This window comes from Entelurus aequoreus, linkage group LG13 (assembly GCF_033978785.1).
Source record: "Entelurus aequoreus isolate RoL-2023_Sb linkage group LG13, RoL_Eaeq_v1.1, whole genome shotgun sequence".
Classification (NCBI taxonomy): Eukaryota; Metazoa; Chordata; class Actinopteri; order Syngnathiformes; family Syngnathidae; genus Entelurus; species Entelurus aequoreus.
The window spans coordinates 678715-699638 of NC_084743.1; the positions used below are offsets into that span (position 1 = coordinate 678715).

The window sequence follows — 20924 nt, forward strand, 5'->3', positions numbered from 1 at the left end:
AAACTTTTATTAGTAGATTGCACATATATAACATGTATAACTTATAACAGGAACTTAACATCACAAAGAGGCAAGCCCGTAAAAATAGGTTACATACCTCCCCTCCTACAAAAACAAACGTCCTCGTTTGAACGCAATAACAGGATAAGTGCAAAAACAACACAGGCAGTTAAAACAAAAAAAACATATTAACCCTAACTCCAAATATACAGAGCCTCACACACACAACAACAACAACAACAAAAAGTAACAGAGGGTTTATATATGTCGCCTATACTGTATAAAACTACAAAATAATGTAACCTATTTTTATGGGCTTGCCTCTTTGTGATGTTAAGTTCCTGTTGTAAGCGGTTATACAGTATAAGACACCCTAAGCACCTGTGATAGACGTTATAGGGTCTGGAGAAGCCAAGGAGAGCGCTATGCTGCCTGCAACATCATTCAGCATGACCCGTTCGGTGGTGAGTCAGTGATGGTCTGGGGAGGCATTTCCATGGAGGGACCAACAGACCTCTACAGGCTAGAGAACGGCAGTCTGACTGCCATTAGGTCTTGGGATGAAATCCTTCCACCCATGGTCAGACCCTACGCTGGTGCAGTAGGTCCTGGGTTCCTCCTGGTCCACGACAATGCCCGGCCTCATGTGGCAAGAGTATGCAGACAGTAGCTGGAGGATGAAGGAATTGACACAATAGAATGGCCCTCACCATCACCTGATCTAAACCAGATAGAACACCTCTGGGACATAATGTTTGGCTCCATCAGACGCCGCCAGGTTGCTCCTCAGACTTTACAGGAGCTCACTGATGCCCTTAGACAGATCTGGGAGGACATCCCACAAGACACCATCCGTGGTCTCATTAGGAGCATGTTGTCAAGCATGCATACAAGCACCTGGGGGCCACACATCCGTGGTCTCATTAGGAGCATGTTGTCAAGCATGCATACAAGCACGTGGGGGCCACACATCCGTGGTCTAATTAGGAGCATGTTGTCAAGCATGCATACAAGCACCTGGGGGCCACACATCCGTTGTCTCATTAGGAGCATGTTGTCAAGCATGCATACAAGCACGTGGGGGCCACACATCCGTGGTCTCATTAGGAGCATGTTGTCAAGCATGCATACAAGCACGTGGGGGCCACACATCCGTGGTCTCATTAGGAGCATGTTGTCAAGCATGCATACAAGCACGTGGGGGCCACACATCCGTGGTCTCATTAGGAGCATGTTGTCAAGCATGCATACAAGCACGTGGGGGCCACACATCCGTGGTCTCATTAGGAGCATGTTGTCAAGCATGCATACAAGCACGTGGGGGCCACACATCCGTGGTCTCATTAGGAGCATGTTGTCAAGCATGCATACAAGCACGTGGGGGCCACACATCCGTGGTCTCATTAGGAGCATGTTGTCAAGCATGCATACAAGCACGTGGGGGCCACACATCCGTGGTCTCATTAGGAGCATGTTGTCAAGCATGCATACAAGCACGTGGGGGCCACACATCCGTGGTCTCATTAGGAGCATGTTGTCAAGCATGCATACAAGCACGTGGGGGCCACACATCCGTGGTCTCATTAGGAGCATGTTGTCAAGCATGCATACAAGCACCTGGGGGCCACACATCCGTGGTCTTATTAGGAGCATGTTGTCAAGCATGCATACAAGCACGTGGGGGCCACACATCCGTGGTCTCATTAGGAGCATGTTGTCAAGCATGCATACAAGCACGTGGGGGCCACACATCCGTGGTCTCATTAGGAGCATGTTGTCAAGCATGCATACAAGCACGTGGGGGCCACACATCCGTGGTCTCATTAGGAGCATGTTGTCAAGCATGCATACAAGCACGTGGGGGCCACACATCCGTGGTCTCATTAGGAGCATGTTGTCAAGCATGCATACAAGCACGTGGGGGCCACACATCCGTGGTCTCATTAGGAGCATGTTGTCAAGCATGCATACAAGCACGTGGGGGCCACACATCCGTGGTCTCATTAGGAGCATGTTGTCAAGCATGCATACAAGCACGTGGGGGCCACACATCCGTGGTCTCATTAGGAGCATGTTGTCAAGCATGCATACAAGCACCTGGGGGCCACACATCCGTGGTCTTATTAGGAGCATGTTGTCAAGCATGCATACAAGCACGTGGGGGCCACACAAGATATTGAAAATCATTTTGAGTTGCAGAAATTGAATTTAGGCAAAATAGACGAGTCTGCCACATCATTTTTTCACTTTGATTTTTGGGGTGTCTATATACTGAGCCCTCTGTAGGCTGAAAATGTGTATTTTCATCAAAAGATGTGGCATCCTTTTGTTCCTGAGACATTAAACTGTCCATATCAGTATAGATATCCCACTTTTTTTTCACCATTGATATCTGATGTGTTTTCAAAATGTTCCTTTAATTTTTTTGAGCAGTGTATATATATATATACTGTATGTATATATATATATGTATATGTGTGTGCATGTGTGAGTGTTTTCTCAAGACAGAGTGCTCTACTTGTTTTCTACCAGCAGAGGCTCTATTGTGTCAAGCAGTAAACAGGGCCCTGCGTCACACGTGTGCATGCATGCGACGTAGGCTGATTAGCGTCGATGTCACGGCCGCACCTGTGAGGCTAATCTTCTTGAGGGATTGAGGCGCTAATCGCCTGGCAGCATGGATGAAGCCAAAGAGTCACATTGTAAGTTGGCTCTTGTACAAATGTTTTTTATTGCGGACACATGACAAGGAATTGAAACAGCTGCACAGTATGGAAACACAGGTGGTGAGAGAGTATAAAAAATGTATATGGTTATTAAATTGAACAACAGTGATATGCATCCTAATATTCCATCATATTTACATGACATAACGTCCGTGCTTGGCTGTAATTTCATAAACATTAAATGTACAGTGGAACTTCTAAGGTCTAACATTTGATGATTTGTTTGGATTTAGTAACAACTTTTTCCATATGAAATCCCCTAACAAATAATGAACATAGAAATATGTTCCAAGATCAAACTGTCATTATCATTTTACTTGGCATTTTGAGGCTGCTTTCGTTTGCAAGAAATGTGTGAAAAAGCTCAATGAGTGTCGCTGGATTGTAGAGGTTCCACTGTATTAGAACTGCAGAAGCCTTGTATCATGTGTATGTGTGTTTAACGGGAGCTAAAGATTGCACATAACGAGGTAGGACAGCTACGATTTACTGCTCAGCAGGACAACAATGATGGAGCATAACGTGTCCAAATGGTGGAATGTAAGCGAGTACCAAAGAAAACACACACATGGCGTCTGAGCCAAACCGTAGTCTCATTTAAAGAACGTACTGCTAACCTTCAAATGTTTATGTCCATTTGTGCATCTTTTCTACCAATAGCATGTAAAAGATGCAATGCGTTTTCATTGACTTCTGGATGCTGAAACGGCTTCTCCTCGTCTGCTGCCTCTACCGCTCTCTAGTGTGTCAACAAGCGTCTGATTGGTCCAACTTTGGGATGCCAAAACACAAACATTTGGCCATCTTGATGTGAAGCGTTGTTTGTCTTTTAAATGTCAAATGTGACTTTTATGATATATCACTACATTGAAAAGGTCAATAAAACATAGCACCGTCCTATGTGGCTGTACTACAGTACACAAGCAATACTTTTCATCAGGAATGGACTTAAAACTGCATGATCGTTAAATGATGTCCATTTTCCCACAGAGAGACATGTCCAGCAGAAGGCACCGAGGAAGGAAGGAAGAAAGATGCAGCCATGAAGACAGGATGAAGATAAGTCAGTGATTTTTAGTGCAGTCTTTTGGAATCCTGATGTTGTCCTGCAAAGGAGAGAAAACATACATCATTAAAGATATGAATACTTTTTTTATATTGCTTTTATCAAGACTCATAGATGCTTTAAAAAAAATCAATCAATAAATAAGATAGAACATTTAAAAGTTCAGGTTAATGGAGATTAAAAGTTTGTTTGAAGAGGTTAGTTTTTAACTGTTTTTTGAATGATTGTAATGGGTCAGAGGCACGAATATGTGGGGGATGAAAGTTCCAGAAATGTCCAATTCTCTCTTTCCACTTCAATCCCCTAACTTTTTAGCATATCTGGGTAAGTGTTTCAAACTATGATTCCTATTGGACCATTTTTGTGAAAAAGTATGTGTTTGCCATTGCTGATTAATTAACAAAGTCCCCTCTGGCTGACACTTTATTTTTAGTCCCACTGAGGCTTGCAGTTATCTCTATACTCCGTGTGGAACCGCTCCCTGAAGCTAATAATAATCACCTCCATTGTGGCAAATCAACTGCATTTCTTAGTATTTTAAGTACTGTTATCATTGGAGGACAAGGCTAAAGATGTTACACGAGAGCAAGCCAGGTCTGCACCTGCTAAGCTAGCCAATAAGCTAGCTTTAAAAAGACGCAAGAAATAAGTGCTAAGTAAAGTTTAAGAAGTGTAGATGAAAACATATTACAGCAGTTATTAACAGGAAATGAACAAGTAGATGAATAAGAGTGGGGAGAGAGGATAATCGAAACAAAAGGCAGTAACAATATGTGATCGATACTAAAGATGTGAATATATTTGTACTTTGTTGTTTTTTTAAATTGTGTTGTCTAATTCAGGGATCATTTCCTGTACACAACCTCCTGTGTACAGGAAATGAGAGCAAAAACCAGAGGATTTAAACCGTAGTACCCGCCTTCCGCCCGAATGCAGCTGGGATAGGCACCAGCACCCCTACGCCCCCGAGAGGGACAAGAGGTAGAAAATGGATGGATAGATGGTAGTTTTATTATGAATAAAGTAAGAAACTCGATTAAATATTGTGTTGATATTGTTAAACTGTCAATCCCACTCACCATAAATAAATTGAGCCATTTTCAGTCAATACATGTGATGGTATCACTCATGGATGATCAGAACATCCCTAAATGAAAAACAAACTTAAGTTTGAAAAGCTAGCCCTAGTTTAAACCCCTAACTGTAAACATTTAACCCCTTGTTTGAAATTTGAATGGAAGCGTCTGACTGGCTAGAATTGTTCTGCCTGGAAGGAGGTCTACTCTAGTTGTGGAAGGAGGTCTACTCTAGTTGTGGAAGGAGGTCTACTCTAGTTGTGGAAGGAGGTCTACTCTAGTTGTGGAAGGAGGTCTACTCTAGTTGTGGAAGGAGGTCTACTCTAGTTGTGGAAGGAGGTCTACTCTAGTTGTGGAAGGAGGTCTACTATAGTTGTGGAAGGAGGTCTACTATAGTTGTGGAAGGAGGTCTACTCTAGTTGTGGAAGGAGGTCTACTCTAGTTGTGGAAGGAGGTCTACTCTAGTTGTGGAAGGAGGTCTACTCTAGTTGTGGAAGGAGGTCTACTCTAGTTGTGGAAGGAGGTCTACTCTAGTTGTGGAAGGAGGTCTACTATAGTTGTGGAAGGAGGTCTACTCTAGTTGTGGAAGGAGGTCTACTCTAGTTGTGGAAGGAGGTCTACTCTAGTTGTGGAAGGAGGTCTACTCTAGTTGTGGAAGGAGGTCGACTCTAGTTGTGGAAGGAGGTCTACTCTAGTTGTGGAAGGAGGTCTACTCTAGTTGTGGAAGGAGGTCTACTCTAGTTGTGGAAGGAGGTCTACTCTAGTTGTGGAAGGAGGTCTACTCTAGTTGTGGAAGGAGGTCTACTCTAGTTGTGGAAGGAGGTCTACTATAGTTGTGGAAGGAGGTCTACTCTAGTTGTGGAAGGAGGTCTACTCTAGTTGTGGAAGGAGGTCTACTCTAGTTGTGCACGTCGTGTTGTTGCAGGAATGCAAATGCAAGTATTCCCTTTTTGTAAAGCATTTGAATTGTTCTGGAAATGTGAAGCGAGCAAGTTTGAACTACAAAATCCCAGCCAGTAAAAAGTGGAGATGAGTTGTGTTACAGCTTGTTGACAATCTCACAGCCTGCCTGGCACATGACTCCCACTACACCACTTTGACGTGGAGCTGCAGGAAGATGGATGACTTCTACATTGGATCAGTCAGGCTTGCTTTTTATGGATCTTTACGGTCCTAATGAGCAGCTATGGATAAGTATCCAAATCCAAATCCAAATCCAAACAACACAATACACAAGTGTATTGTGTTGTTTGTGCTGTCCTGATTTGTTGATTGTGTTGCACAGTGGCGCCCCCTGTGGGTTGTGGCTAGCATACATGCAGGGCGGCCAATTTTCAGAAAATGACAAGAGTGAGACTTTTATGGCATGAAGCATTCGAAAACAATTGTCCCTTTTTAACAGCAATGTGGCCACTTTGAAGGTGGATTTATACATTAGGACTGATGTCCTCAGCTCCCTGTGGCCTCCTAGTGCACACCTTCAATACTGGGGACTTGGCAACTGATGACTGATGTCCTCAGCTCCCTGTGGCCTCCTAATGCACACCTTCAATACTGGGGACTTGGCAACACAAAGATGTAGAAAAGATACAAATTGAGAACACAAATGCAGAGAAAACCTTTTTCCATTCATTTCCGGTTAGAAATGAATTGAAAATGGTTTTCTCTGCTGGCTCTTCTGTCTATTGACCGGCCATAACATGAACGATGGCTTTATTTTGATTTGAAGCGTGACAGTGAGGAAATAATTATATTTACATCTCACTCTGTAAAGCGAGGCAGTAACAGCAACAGTTTTACACAGAGTGGGTGTGTGTCTCCTCTCTGATTGGACGGCATTGTCATTCCACTTCAAAGTACAAGGAAATGGGCTTTCAGTACAGGCTGTCCAAGAGCAGACATTCAGCAAACAGGGTGAAGCACCATCCACCAGTACATTGATGCACACTGTCCAAGAGCAGACATTCAGCAAACAGGGTAAAGCACCATCCACCAGTACATTGATGCACACTGTCCAAGAGCAGACATTCAGCAAACAGGGTGAAGCACCATCCACCAGTACATTGATGCACACTGTCCAAGAGCAGACATTCAGCAAACAGGGTGAAGCACCATCCACCAGTACATTGATGCACACTGTCCAAGAGCAGACATTCAGCAAACAGGGTAAAGCACCATCCACGAGTACATTGATGCACACTGTCCAAGAGCAGACATTCAGCAAACAGGGTAAAGCACCATCCACCAGTACATTGATGCACACTGTCCAAGAGCAGACATTCAGCAAACAGGGTGAAGCACCATCCACCAGTACATTGATGCACACTGTCCAAGAGCAGACATTCAGCAAACAGGGTAAAGCACCATCCACGAGTACATTGATGCACACTGTCCAAGAGCAGACATTCAGCAAACAGGGTGAAGCACCATCCACGAGTACATTGATGCACACTGTCCAAGAGCAGACATTCAGCAAACAGGGTAAAGCACCATCCACCAGTACATTGATGCACACTGTCCAAGAGCAGACATTCAGCAAACAGGGTAAAGCACCATCCACCAGTACATTGATGCACACTGTCCAAGAGCAGACATTCAGCAAACAGGGTAAAGCACCATCCACGAGTACATTGATGCACACTGTCCAAGAGCAGACATTCAGCAAACAGGGTAAAGCACCATCCACCAGTACATTGATGCACACTGTCCAAGAGCAGACATTCAGCAAACAGGGTAAAGCACCGTCCACCAGTACATTGATGCACACTGTCCAAGAGCAGACATTCAGCAAACAGGGTAAAGCACCATCCACCAGTACATTGATGCACACTGTCCAAGAGCAGACATTCAGCAAACAGGGTGAAGCACCATCCACCAGTACATTGATGCACACTGTCCAAGAGCAGACATTCAGCAAACAGGGTGAAGCACCATCCACCAGTACATTGATGCACACTGTCCAAGAGCAGACATTCAGCAAACAGGGTGAAGCACCATCCACCAGTTCATTGATGCACACTGTCCAAGAGCAGACATTCAGCAAACAGGGTAAAGCACCGTCCACGAGTACATTGATGCACACTGTCCAAGAGCAGACATTCAGCAAACAGGGTGAAGCACCATCCACCAGTACATTGATGCACACTGTCCAAGAGCAGACATTCAGCAAACAGGGTAAAGCACCATCCACGAGTACATTGATGCACACTGTCCAAGAGCAGACATTCAGCAAACAGGGTGAAGCACCATCCACGAGTACATTGATGCACACTGTCCAAGAGCAGACATTCAGCAAACAGGGTAAAGCACCATCCACCAGTACATTGATGCACACTGTCCAAGAGCAGACATTCAGCAAACAGGGTAAAGCACCATCCACCAGTACATTGATGCACACTGTCCAAGAGCAGACATTCAGCAAACAGGGTAAAGCACCATCCACGAGTACATTGATGCACACTGTCCAAGAGCAGACATTCAGCAAACAGGGTAAAGCACCATCCACCAGTACATTGATGCACACTGTCCAAGAGCAGACATTCAGCAAACAGGGTGAAGCACCATCCACCAGTACATTGATGCACACTGTCCAAGAGCAGACATTCAGCAAACAGGGTAAAGCACCATCCACGAGTACATTGATGCACACTGTCCAAGAGCAGACATTCAGCAAACAGGGTGAAGCACCATCCACGAGTACATTGATGCACACTGTCCAAGAGCAGACATTCAGCAAACAGGGTGAAGCACCATCCACCAGTACATTGATGCACACTGTCCAAGAGCAGACATTCAGCAAACAGGGTGAAGCACCATCCACCAGTACATTGATGCACACTGTCCAAGAGCAGACATTCAGCAAACAGGGTGAAGCACCATCCACCAGTTCATTGATGCACACTGTCCAAGAGCAGACATTCAGCAAACAGGGTAAAGCACCGTCCACGAGTACATTGATGCACACTGTCCAAGAGCAGACATTCAGCAAACAGGGTAAAGCACCATCCACCAGTACATTGATGCACACTGTCCAAGAGCAGACATTCAGCAAACAGGGTGAAGCACCATCCACCAGTACATTGATGCACACTGTCCAAGAGCAGACATTCAGCAAACAGGGTGAAGCACCATCCACCAGTTCATTGATGCACACTGTCCAAGAGCAGACATTCAGCAAACAGGGTAAAGCACCGTCCACGAGTACATTGATGCACACTGTCCAAGAGCAGACATTCAGCAAACAGGGTAAAGCACCATCCACCAGTACATTGATGCACACTGTCCAAGAGCAGACATTCAGCAAACAGGGTGAAGCACCATCCACCAGTACATTGATGCACACTGTCCAAGAGCAGACATTCAGCAAACAGGGTAAAGCACCATCCACGAGTACATTGATGCACACTGTCCAAGAGCAGACATTCAGCAAACAGGGTAAAGCACCATCCACCAGTACATTGATGCACACTGTCCAAGAGCAGACATTCAGCAAACAGGGTGAAGCACCATCCACCAGTACATTGATGCACACTGTCCAAGAGCAGACATTCAGCAAACAGGGTAAAGCACCATCCACGAGTACATTGATGCACACTGTCCAAGAGCAGACATTCAGCAAACAGGGTGAAGCACCATCCACGAGTACATTGATGCACACTGTCCAAGAGCAGACATTCAGCAAACAGGGTAAAGCACCATCCACCAGTACATTGATGCACACTGTCCAAGAGCAGACATTCAGCAAACAGGGTAAAGCACCATCCACCAGTACATTGATGCACACTGTCCAAGAGCAGACATTCAGCAAACAGGGTAAAGCACCATCCACGAGTACATTGATGCACACTGTCCAAGAGCAGACATTCAGCAAACAGGGTAAAGCACCATCCACCAGTACATTGATGCACACTGTCCAAGAGCAGACATTCAGCAAACAGGGTAAAGCACCGTCCACGAGTACATTGATGCACACTGTCCAAGAGCAGACATTCAGCAAACAGGGTAAAGCACCATCCACCAGTACATTGATGCACACTGTCCAAGAGCAGACATTCAGCAAACAGGGTGAAGCACCATCCACCAGTACATTGATGCACACTGTCCAAGAGCAGACATTCAGCAAACAGGGTGAAGCACCATCCACCAGTACATTGATGCACACTGTCCAAGAGCAGACATTCAGCAAACAGGGTGAAGCACCATCCACCAGTTCATTGATGCACACTGTCCAAGAGCAGACATTCAGCAAACAGGGTAAAGCACCGTCCACGAGTACATTGATGCACACTGTCCAAGAGCAGACATTCAGCAAACAGGGTGAAGCACCATCCACCAGTACATTGATGCACACTGTCCAAGAGCAGACATTCAGCAAACAGGGTAAAGCACCATCCACGAGTACATTGATGCACACTGTCCAAGAGCAGACATTCAGCAAACAGGGTGAAGCACCATCCACGAGTACATTGATGCACACTGTCCAAGAGCAGACATTCAGCAAACAGGGTAAAGCACCATCCACCAGTACATTGATGCACACTGTCCAAGAGCAGACATTCAGCAAACAGGGTAAAGCACCATCCACCAGTACATTGATGCACACTGTCCAAGAGCAGACATTCAGCAAACAGGGTAAAGCACCATCCACGAGTACATTGATGCACACTGTCCAAGAGCAGACATTCAGCAAACAGGGTAAAGCACCATCCACCAGTACATTGATGCACACTGTCCAAGAGCAGACATTCAGCAAACAGGGTGAAGCACCATCCACCAGTACATTGATGCACACTGTCCAAGAGCAGACATTCAGCAAACAGGGTAAAGCACCATCCACGAGTACATTGATGCACACTGTCCAAGAGCAGACATTCAGCAAACAGGGTGAAGCACCATCCACGAGTACATTGATGCACACTGTCCAAGAGCAGACATTCAGCAAACAGGGTGAAGCACCATCCACCAGTACATTGATGCACACTGTCCAAGAGCAGACATTCAGCAAACAGGGTGAAGCACCATCCACCAGTACATTGATGCACACTGTCCAAGAGCAGACATTCAGCAAACAGGGTGAAGCACCATCCACCAGTTCATTGATGCACACTGTCCAAGAGCAGACATTCAGCAAACAGGGTAAAGCACCGTCCACGAGTACATTGATGCACACTGTCCAAGAGCAGACATTCAGCAAACAGGGTAAAGCACCATCCACCAGTACATTGATGCACACTGTCCAAGAGCAGACATTCAGCAAACAGGGTGAAGCACCATCCACCAGTACATTGATGCACACTGTCCAAGAGCAGACATTCAGCAAACAGGGTGAAGCACCATCCACCAGTTCATTGATGCACACTGTCCAAGAGCAGACATTCAGCAAACAGGGTAAAGCACCGTCCACGAGTACATTGATGCACACTGTCCAAGAGCAGACATTCAGCAAACAGGGTAAAGCACCATCCACCAGTACATTGATGCACACTGTCCAAGAGCAGACATTCAGCAAACAGGGTGAAGCACCATCCACCAGTACATTGATGCACACTGTCCAAGAGCAGACATTCAGCAAACAGGGTGAAGCACCATCCACCAGTACATTGATGCACACTGTCCAAGAGCAGACATTCAGCAAACAGGGTGAAGCACCATCCACCAGTTCATTGATGCACACTGTCCAAGAGCAGACATTCAGCAAACAGGGTAAAGCACCGTCCACGAGTACATTGATGCACACTGTCCAAGAGCAGACATTCAGCAAACAGGGTAAAGCACCATCCACCAGTACATTGATGCACACTGTCCAAGAGCAGACATTCAGCAAACAGGGTGAAGCACCATCCACCAGTTCATTGATGCACACTGTCCAAGAGCAGACATTCAGCAAACAGGGTAAAGCACCATCCACCAGTACATTGATGCACACTGTCCAAGAGCAGACATTCAGCAAACAGGGTGAAGCACCATCCACCAGTACATTGATGCACACTGTCCAAGAGCAGACATTCAGCAAACAGGGTAAAGCACCATCCACGAGTACATTGATGCACACTGTCCAAGAGCAGACATTCAGCAAACAGGGTAAAGCACCATCCACGAGTACATTGATGCACACTGTCCAAGAGCAGACATTCAGCAAACAGGGTGAAGCACCATCCACCAGTACATTGATGCACACTGTCCAAGAGCAGACATTCAGCAAACAGGGTAAAGCACCATCCACCAGTACATTGATGCACACTGTCGAGGAGCAGACATTCAGCAAACAGGGTGAAGCACCATCCACCAGTACATTGATGCACACTGTCCAAGAGCAGACATTCAGCAAACAGGGTAAAGCACCATCCACTAGTACATTGATGCACACTGTCCAAGAGCAGACATTCAGCAAACAGGGTGAAGCACCATCCACGAGTACATTGATGCACACTGTCCAAGAGCAGACATTCAGCAAACAGGGTAAAGCACCGTCCACGAGTACATTGATGCACACTGTCCAAGAGCAGACATTCAGCAAACAGGGTAAAGCACCATCCACCAGTACATTGATGCACACTGTCCAAGAGCAGACATTCAGCAAACAGGGTGAAGCACCATCCACCAGTTCATTGATGCACACTGTCCAAGAGCAGACATTCAGCAAACAGGGTAAAGCACCATCCACCAGTACATTGATGCACACTGTCCAAGAGCAGACATTCAGCAAACAGGGTGAAGCACCATCCACCAGTACATTGATGCACACTGTCCAAGAGCAGACATTCAGCAAACAGGGTAAAGCACCATCCACGAGTACATTGATGCACACTGTCCAAGAGCAGACATTCAGCAAACAGGGTAAAGCACCATCCACGAGTACATTGATGCACACTGTCCAAGAGCAGATATTCAGCAAACAGGGTGAAGCACCATCCACCAGTACATTGATGCACACTGTCCAAGAGCAGACATTCAGCAAACAGGGTAAAGCACCATCCACCAGTACATTGATGCACACTGTCGAGGAGCAGACATTCAGCAAACAGGGTGAAGCACCATCCACCAGTACATTGATGCACACTGTCCAAGAGCAGACATTCAGCAAACAGGGTAAAGCACCATCCACTAGTACATTGATGCACACTGTCCAAGAGCAGACATTCAGCAAACAGGGTGAAGCACCATCCACGAGTACATTGATGCACACTGTCCAAGAGCAGACATTCAGCAAACAGGGTAAAGCACCGTCCACGAGTACATTGATGCACACTGTCCAAGAGCAGACATTCAGCAAACAGGGTAAAGCACCATCCACCAGTACATTGATGCACACTGTCCAAGAGCAGACATTCAGCAAACAGGGTGAAGCACCATCCACCAGTTCATTGATGCACACTGTCCAAGAGCAGACATTCAGCAAACAGGGTAAAGCACCATCCACCAGTACATTGATGCACACTGTCCAAGAGCAGACATTCAGCAAACAGGGTGAAGCACCATCCACCAGTACATTGATGCACACTGTCCAAGAGCAGACATTCAGCAAACAGGGTAAAGCACCATCCACCAGTACATTGATGCACACTGTCCAAGAGCAGACATTCAGCAAACAGGGTGAAGCACCATCCACCAGTACATTGATGCACACTGTCCAAGAGCAGACATTCAGCAAACAGGGTGAAGCACCATCCACCAGTACATTGATGCACACTGTCCAAGAGCAGACATTCAGCAAACAGGGTAAAGCACCATCCACGAGTACATTGATGCACACTGTCCAAGAGCAGACATTCAGCAAACAGGGTAAAGCACCATCCACCAGTACATTGATGCACACTGTCCAAGAGCAGACATTCAGCAAACAGGGTGAAGCACCATCCACCAGTACATTGATGCACACTGTCCAAGAGCAGACATTCAGCAAACAGGGTAAAGCACCATCCACGAGTACATTGATGCACACTGTCCAAGAGCAGACATTCAGCAAACAGGGTGAAGCACCATCCACGAGTACATTGATGCACACTGTCCAAGAGCAGACATTCAGCAAACAGGGTAAAGCACCATCCACCAGTACATTGATGCACACTGTCCAAGAGCAGACATTCAGCAAACAGGGTAAAGCACCATCCACCAGTACATTGATGCACACTGTCCAAGAGCAGACATTCAGCAAACAGGGTAAAGCACCATCCACGAGTACATTGATGCACACTGTCCAAGAGCAGACATTCAGCAAACAGGGTAAAGCACCATCCACCAGTACATTGATGCACACTGTCCAAGAGCAGACATTCAGCAAACAGGGTAAAGCACCGTCCACGAGTACATTGATGCACACTGTCCAAGAGCAGACATTCAGCAAACAGGGTAAAGCACCATCCACCAGTACATTGATGCACACTGTCCAAGAGCAGACATTCAGCAAACAGGGTGAAGCACCATCCACCAGTACATTGATGCACACTGTCCAAGAGCAGACATTCAGCAAACAGGGTGAAGCACCATCCACCAGTACATTGATGCACACTGTCCAAGAGCAGACATTCAGCAAACAGGGTGAAGCACCATCCACCAGTTCATTGATGCACACTGTCCAAGAGCAGACATTCAGCAAACAGGGTAAAGCACCGTCCACGAGTACATTGATGCACACTGTCCAAGAGCAGACATTCAGCAAACAGGGTGAAGCACCATCCACCAGTACATTGATGCACACTGTCCAAGAGCAGACATTCAGCAAACAGGGTAAAGCACCATCCACGAGTACATTGATGCACACTGTCCAAGAGCAGACATTCAGCAAACAGGGTGAAGCACCATCCACGAGTACATTGATGCACACTGTCCAAGAGCAGACATTCAGCAAACAGGGTAAAGCACCATCCACCAGTACATTGATGCACACTGTCCAAGAGCAGACATTCAGCAAACAGGGTAAAGCACCATCCACCAGTACATTGATGCACACTGTCCAAGAGCAGACATTCAGCAAACAGGGTAAAGCACCATCCACGAGTACATTGATGCACACTGTCCAAGAGCAGACATTCAGCAAACAGGGTAAAGCACCATCCACCAGTACATTGATGCACACTGTCCAAGAGCAGACATTCAGCAAACAGGGTGAAGCACCATCCACCAGTACATTGATGCACACTGTCCAAGAGCAGACATTCAGCAAACAGGGTAAAGCACCATCCACGAGTACATTGATGCACACTGTCCAAGAGCAGACATTCAGCAAACAGGGTGAAGCACCATCCACGAGTACATTGATGCACACTGTCCAAGAGCAGACATTCAGCAAACAGGGTGAAGCACCATCCACCAGTACATTGATGCACACTGTCCAAGAGCAGACATTCAGCAAACAGGGTGAAGCACCATCCACCAGTACATTGATGCACACTGTCCAAGAGCAGACATTCAGCAAACAGGGTGAAGCACCATCCACCAGTTCATTGATGCACACTGTCCAAGAGCAGACATTCAGCAAACAGGGTAAAGCACCGTCCACGAGTACATTGATGCACACTGTCCAAGAGCAGACATTCAGCAAACAGGGTAAAGCACCATCCACCAGTACATTGATGCACACTGTCCAAGAGCAGACATTCAGCAAACAGGGTGAAGCACCATCCACCAGTACATTGATGCACACTGTCCAAGAGCAGACATTCAGCAAACAGGGTGAAGCACCATCCACCAGTTCATTGATGCACACTGTCCAAGAGCAGACATTCAGCAAACAGGGTAAAGCACCGTCCACGAGTACATTGATGCACACTGTCCAAGAGCAGACATTCAGCAAACAGGGTAAAGCACCATCCACCAGTACATTGATGCACACTGTCCAAGAGCAGACATTCAGCAAACAGGGTGAAGCACCATCCACCAGTACATTGATGCACACTGTCCAAGAGCAGACATTCAGCAAACAGGGTGAAGCACCATCCACCAGTACATTGATGCACACTGTCCAAGAGCAGACATTCAGCAAACAGGGTGAAGCACCATCCACCAGTTCATTGATGCACACTGTCCAAGAGCAGACATTCAGCAAACAGGGTAAAGCACCGTCCACGAGTACATTGATGCACACTGTCCAAGAGCAGACATTCAGCAAACAGGGTAAAGCACCATCCACCAGTACATTGATGCACACTGTCCAAGAGCAGACATTCAGCAAACAGGGTGAAGCACCATCCACCAGTTCATTGATGCACACTGTCCAAGAGCAGACATTCAGCAAACAGGGTAAAGCACCATCCACCAGTACATTGATGCACACTGTCCAAGAGCAGACATTCAGCAAACAGGGTGAAGCACCATCCACCAGTACATTGATGCACACTGTCCAAGAGCAGACATTCAGCAAACAGGGTAAAGCACCATCCACGAGTACATTGATGCACACTGTCCAAGAGCAGACATTCAGCAAACAGGGTAAAGCACCATCCACGAGTACATTGATGCACACTGTCCAAGAGCAGACATTCAGCAAACAGGGTGAAGCACCATCCACCAGTACATTGATGCACACTGTCCAAGAGCAGACATTCAGCAAACAGGGTAAAGCACCATCCACCAGTACATTGATGCACACTGTCGAGGAGCAGACATTCAGCAAACAGGGTGAAGCACCATCCACCAGTACATTGATGCACACTGTCCAAGAGCAGACATTCAGCAAACAGGGTAAAAGCACCATCCACTAGTACATTGATGCACACTGTCCAAGAGCAGACATTCAGCAAACAGGGTGAAGCACCATCACGAGTACATTGATGCACACTGTCCAAGAGCAGACATTCAGCAAACAGGGTAAAGCACCGTCCACGAGTACATTGATGCACACTGTCCAAGAGCAGACATTCAGCAAACAGGGTAAAGCACCATCCACCAGTACATTGATGCACACTGTCCAAGAGCAGACATTCAGCAAACAGGGTGAAGCACCATCCACCAGTACATTGATGCACACTGTCCAAGAGCAGACATTCAGCAAACAGGGTAAAGCACCATCCACCAGTACATTGATGCACACTGTCCAAGAGCAGACATTCAGCAAACAGGGTGAAGCACCATCCACCAGTACATTGATGCACACTGTCCAAGAGCAGACATTCAGCAAACAGGGTAAAGCACCATCCACGAGTACATTGATGCACACTGTCCAAGAGCAGACATTCAGCAAACAGGGTAAAGCACCATCCACGAGTACATTGATGCACACTGTCCAAGAGCAGACATTCAGCAAACAGGGTGAAGCACCATCCACCAGTACATTGATGCACACTGTCCAAGAGCAGACATTCAGCAAACAGGGTAAAGCACCATCCACCAGTACATTGATGCACACTGTCGAGGAGCAGACATTCAGCAAACAGGGTGAAGCACCATCCACGCAGTACATTGATGCACACTGTCCAAGAGCAGACATTCAGCAAACAGGGTAAAGCACCATCCACTAGTACATTGATGCACACTGTCCAGAGCAGACATTCAGCAAACAGGGTGAAGCACCATCCACGAGTACATTGATGCACACTGTCCAAGAGCAGACATTCAGCAAACAGGGTAAAGCACCGTCCACGAGTACATTGATGCACACTGTCCAAGAGCAGACATTCAGCAAACAGGGTAAAGCACCATCCACCAGTACATTGATGCACACTGTCCAAGAGCAGACATTCAGCAAACAGGGTGAAGCACCATCCACCAGTTCATTGATGCACACTGTCCAAGAGCAGACATTCAGCAAACAGGGTAAAGCACCATCCACCAGTACATTGATGCACACTGTCCAAGAGCAGACATTCAGCAAACAGGGTGAAGCACCATCCACCAGTACATTGATGCACACTGTCCAAGAGCAGACATTCAGCAAACAGGGTAAAGCACCATCCACCAGTACATTGATGCACACTGTCCAAGAGCAGACATTCAGCAAACAGGGTGAAGCACCATCCACCAGTACATTGATGCACACTGTCCAAGAGCAGACATTCAGCAAACAGGGTGAAGCACCATCCACCAGTACATTGATGCACACTGTCCAAGAGCAGACATTCAGCAAACAGGGTAAAGCACCATCCACGAGTACATTGATGCACACTGTCCAAGAGCAGACATTCAGCAAACAGGGTAAAGCACCATCCACCAGTACATTGATGCACACTGTCCAAGAGCAGACATTCAGCAAACAGGGTGAAGCACCATCCACCAGTACATTGATGCACACTGTCCAAGAGCAGACATTCAGCAAACAGGGTAAAGCACCATCCACGAGTACATTGATGCACACTGTCCAAGAGCAGACATTCAGCAAACAGGGTGAAGCACCATCCACGAGTACATTGATGCACACTGTCCAAGAGCAGACATTCAGCAAACAGGGTAAAGCACCATCCACCAGTACATTGATGCACACTGTCCAAGAGCAGACATTCAGCAAACAGGGTAAAGCACCATCCACCAGTACATTGATGCACACTGTCCAAGAGCAGACATTCAGCAAACAGGGTAAAGCACCATCCACGAGTACATTGATGCACACTGTCCAAGAGCAGACATTCAGCAAACAGGGTAAAGCACCATCCACCAGTACATTGATGCACACTGTCCAAGAGCAGACATTCAGCAAACAGGGTAAAGCACCGTCCACGAGTACATTGATGCACACTGTCCAAGAGCAGACATTCAGCAAACAGGGTAAAGCACCATCCACCAGTACATTGATGCACACTGTCCAAGAGCAGACATTCAGCAAACAGGGTGAAGCACCATCCACCAGTACATTGATGCACACTGTCCAAGAGCAGACATTCAGCAAACAGGGTGAAGCACCATCCACCAGTACATTGATGCACACTGTCCAAGAGCAGACATTCAGCAAACAGGGTGAAGCACCATCCACCAGTTCATTGATGCACACTGTCCAAGAGCAGACATTCAGCAAACAGGGTAAAGCACCGTCCACGAGTACATTGATGCACACTGTCCAAGAGCAGACATCAGCAAACAGGGTGAAGCACCATCCACCAGTACATTGATGCACACTGTCCAAGAGCAGACATTCAGCAAACAGGGTAAAGCACCATCCACGAGTACATTGATGCACACTGTCCAAGAGCAGACATTCAGCAAACAGGGTGAAGCACCATCCACGAGTACATTGATGCACACTGTCCAAGAGCAGACATTCAGCAAACAGGGTAAAGCACCATCCACCAGTACATTGATGCACACTGTCCAAGAGCAGACATTCAGCAAACAGGGTAAAGCACCATCCACCAGTACATTGATGCACACTGTCCAAGAGCAGACATTCAGCAAACAGGGTAAAGCACCATCCACGAGTACATTGATGCACACTGTCCAAGAGCAGACATTCAGCAAACAGGGTAAGCACCATCCACCAGTACATTGATGCACACTGTCCAAGAGCAGACATTCAGCAAACAGGGTGAAGCACCATCCACCAGTACATTGATGCACACTGTCCAAGAGCAGACATTCAGCAAACAGGGTGAAGCACCATCCACCAGTTCATTGATGCACACTGTCCAAGAGCAGACATTCAGCAAACAGGGTAAAGCACCGTCCACGAGTACATTGATGCACACTGTCCAAGAGCAGACATTCAGCAAACAGGGTGAAGCACCATCCACCAGTACATTGATGCACACTGTCCAAGAGCAGACATTCAGCAAACAGGGTAAAGCACCATCCACGAGTACATTGATGCACACTGTCCAAGAGCAGACATTCAGCAAACAGGGTGAAGCACCATCCACGAGTACATTGATGCACACTGTCCAAGAGCAGACATTCAGCAAACAGGGTAAAGCACCATCCACCAGTACATTGATGCACACTGTCCAAGAGCAGACATTCAGCAAACAGGGTAAAGCACCATCCACCAGTACATTGATGCACACTGTCCAAGAGCAGACATTCAGCAAACAGGGTAAAGCACCATCCACGAGTACATTGATGCACACTGTCCAAGAGCAGACATTCAGCAAACAGGGTAAAGCACCATCCACCAGTACATTGATGCACACTGTCCAAGAGCAGACATTCAGCAAACAGGGTGAAGCACCATCCACCAGTACATTGATGCACACTGTCCAAGAGCAGACATTCAGCAAACAGGGTAAAGCACCATCCACGAGTACATTGATGCACACTGTCCAAGAGCAGACATTCAGCAAACAGGGTGAAGCACCATCCACGAGTACATTGATGCACACTGTCCAAGAGCAGACATTCAGCAAACAGGGTGAAGCACCATCCACCAGTACATTGATGCACACTGTCCAAGAGCAGACATTCAGCAAACAGGGTGAAGCACCATCCACCAGTACATTGATGCACACTGTCCAAGAGCAGACATTCAGCAAACAGGGTGAAGCACCATCCACCAGTTCATTGATGCACACTGTCCAAGAGCAGACATTCAGCAAACAGGGTAAAGCACCGTCCACGAGTACATTGATGCACACTGTCCAAGAGCAGACATTCAGCAAACAGGGTAAAGCACCATCCACCAGTACATTGATGCACACTGTCCAAGAGCAGACATTCAGCAAACAGGGTGAAGCACCATCCACCAGTACATTGATGCACACTGTCCAAGAGCAGACATTCAGCAAACAGGGTGAAGCACCATCCACAGTTCATTGATGCACACTGTCCAAGAGCAGACATTCAGGCAAACAGGGTAAAGCACCTCCACGAGTACATTGATGCACACTGTCCAAGAGCAGACATTCAGCAAACAGGGTAAAGCACCATCCACCAGTACATTGATGCACACTGTCCAAGAGCAGACATTCAGCAAACAGGGTGAAGCACCATCCACCAGTACATTGATGCACACTGTCCAAGAGCAGACATTCAGCAAACAGGGTAAAGCACCATCCACGAGTACATTGATGCACACTGTCCAAGAGCAGACATTCAGCAAACAGGGTAAAGCACCATCCACCAGTACATTGATGCACACTGTCCAAGAGCAGACATTCAGCAAACAGGGTGAAGCACCATCCACCAGTACATTGATGCACA

The 20924-nt window shown here is 46.9% G+C and overlaps 1 protein-coding gene across 1 annotated transcript in view; it reads left to right on the forward strand.

Annotated features, from left to right (window-relative positions):
- The first annotated feature begins 577 nt into the window (after positions 1 to 577).
- The window catches only part of LOC133663680 (platelet-derived growth factor D-like), a 201301-nt gene continuing 180954 nt past the window's right edge, over positions 578 to 20924 (forward strand). Inside the window, exon 1 of the mRNA XM_062068364.1 lies at positions 578 to 655. Coding sequence (XP_061924348.1) covers positions 578 to 655 — 78 coding nt within the window. The remainder of the gene's footprint in view (positions 656 to 20924) is intronic.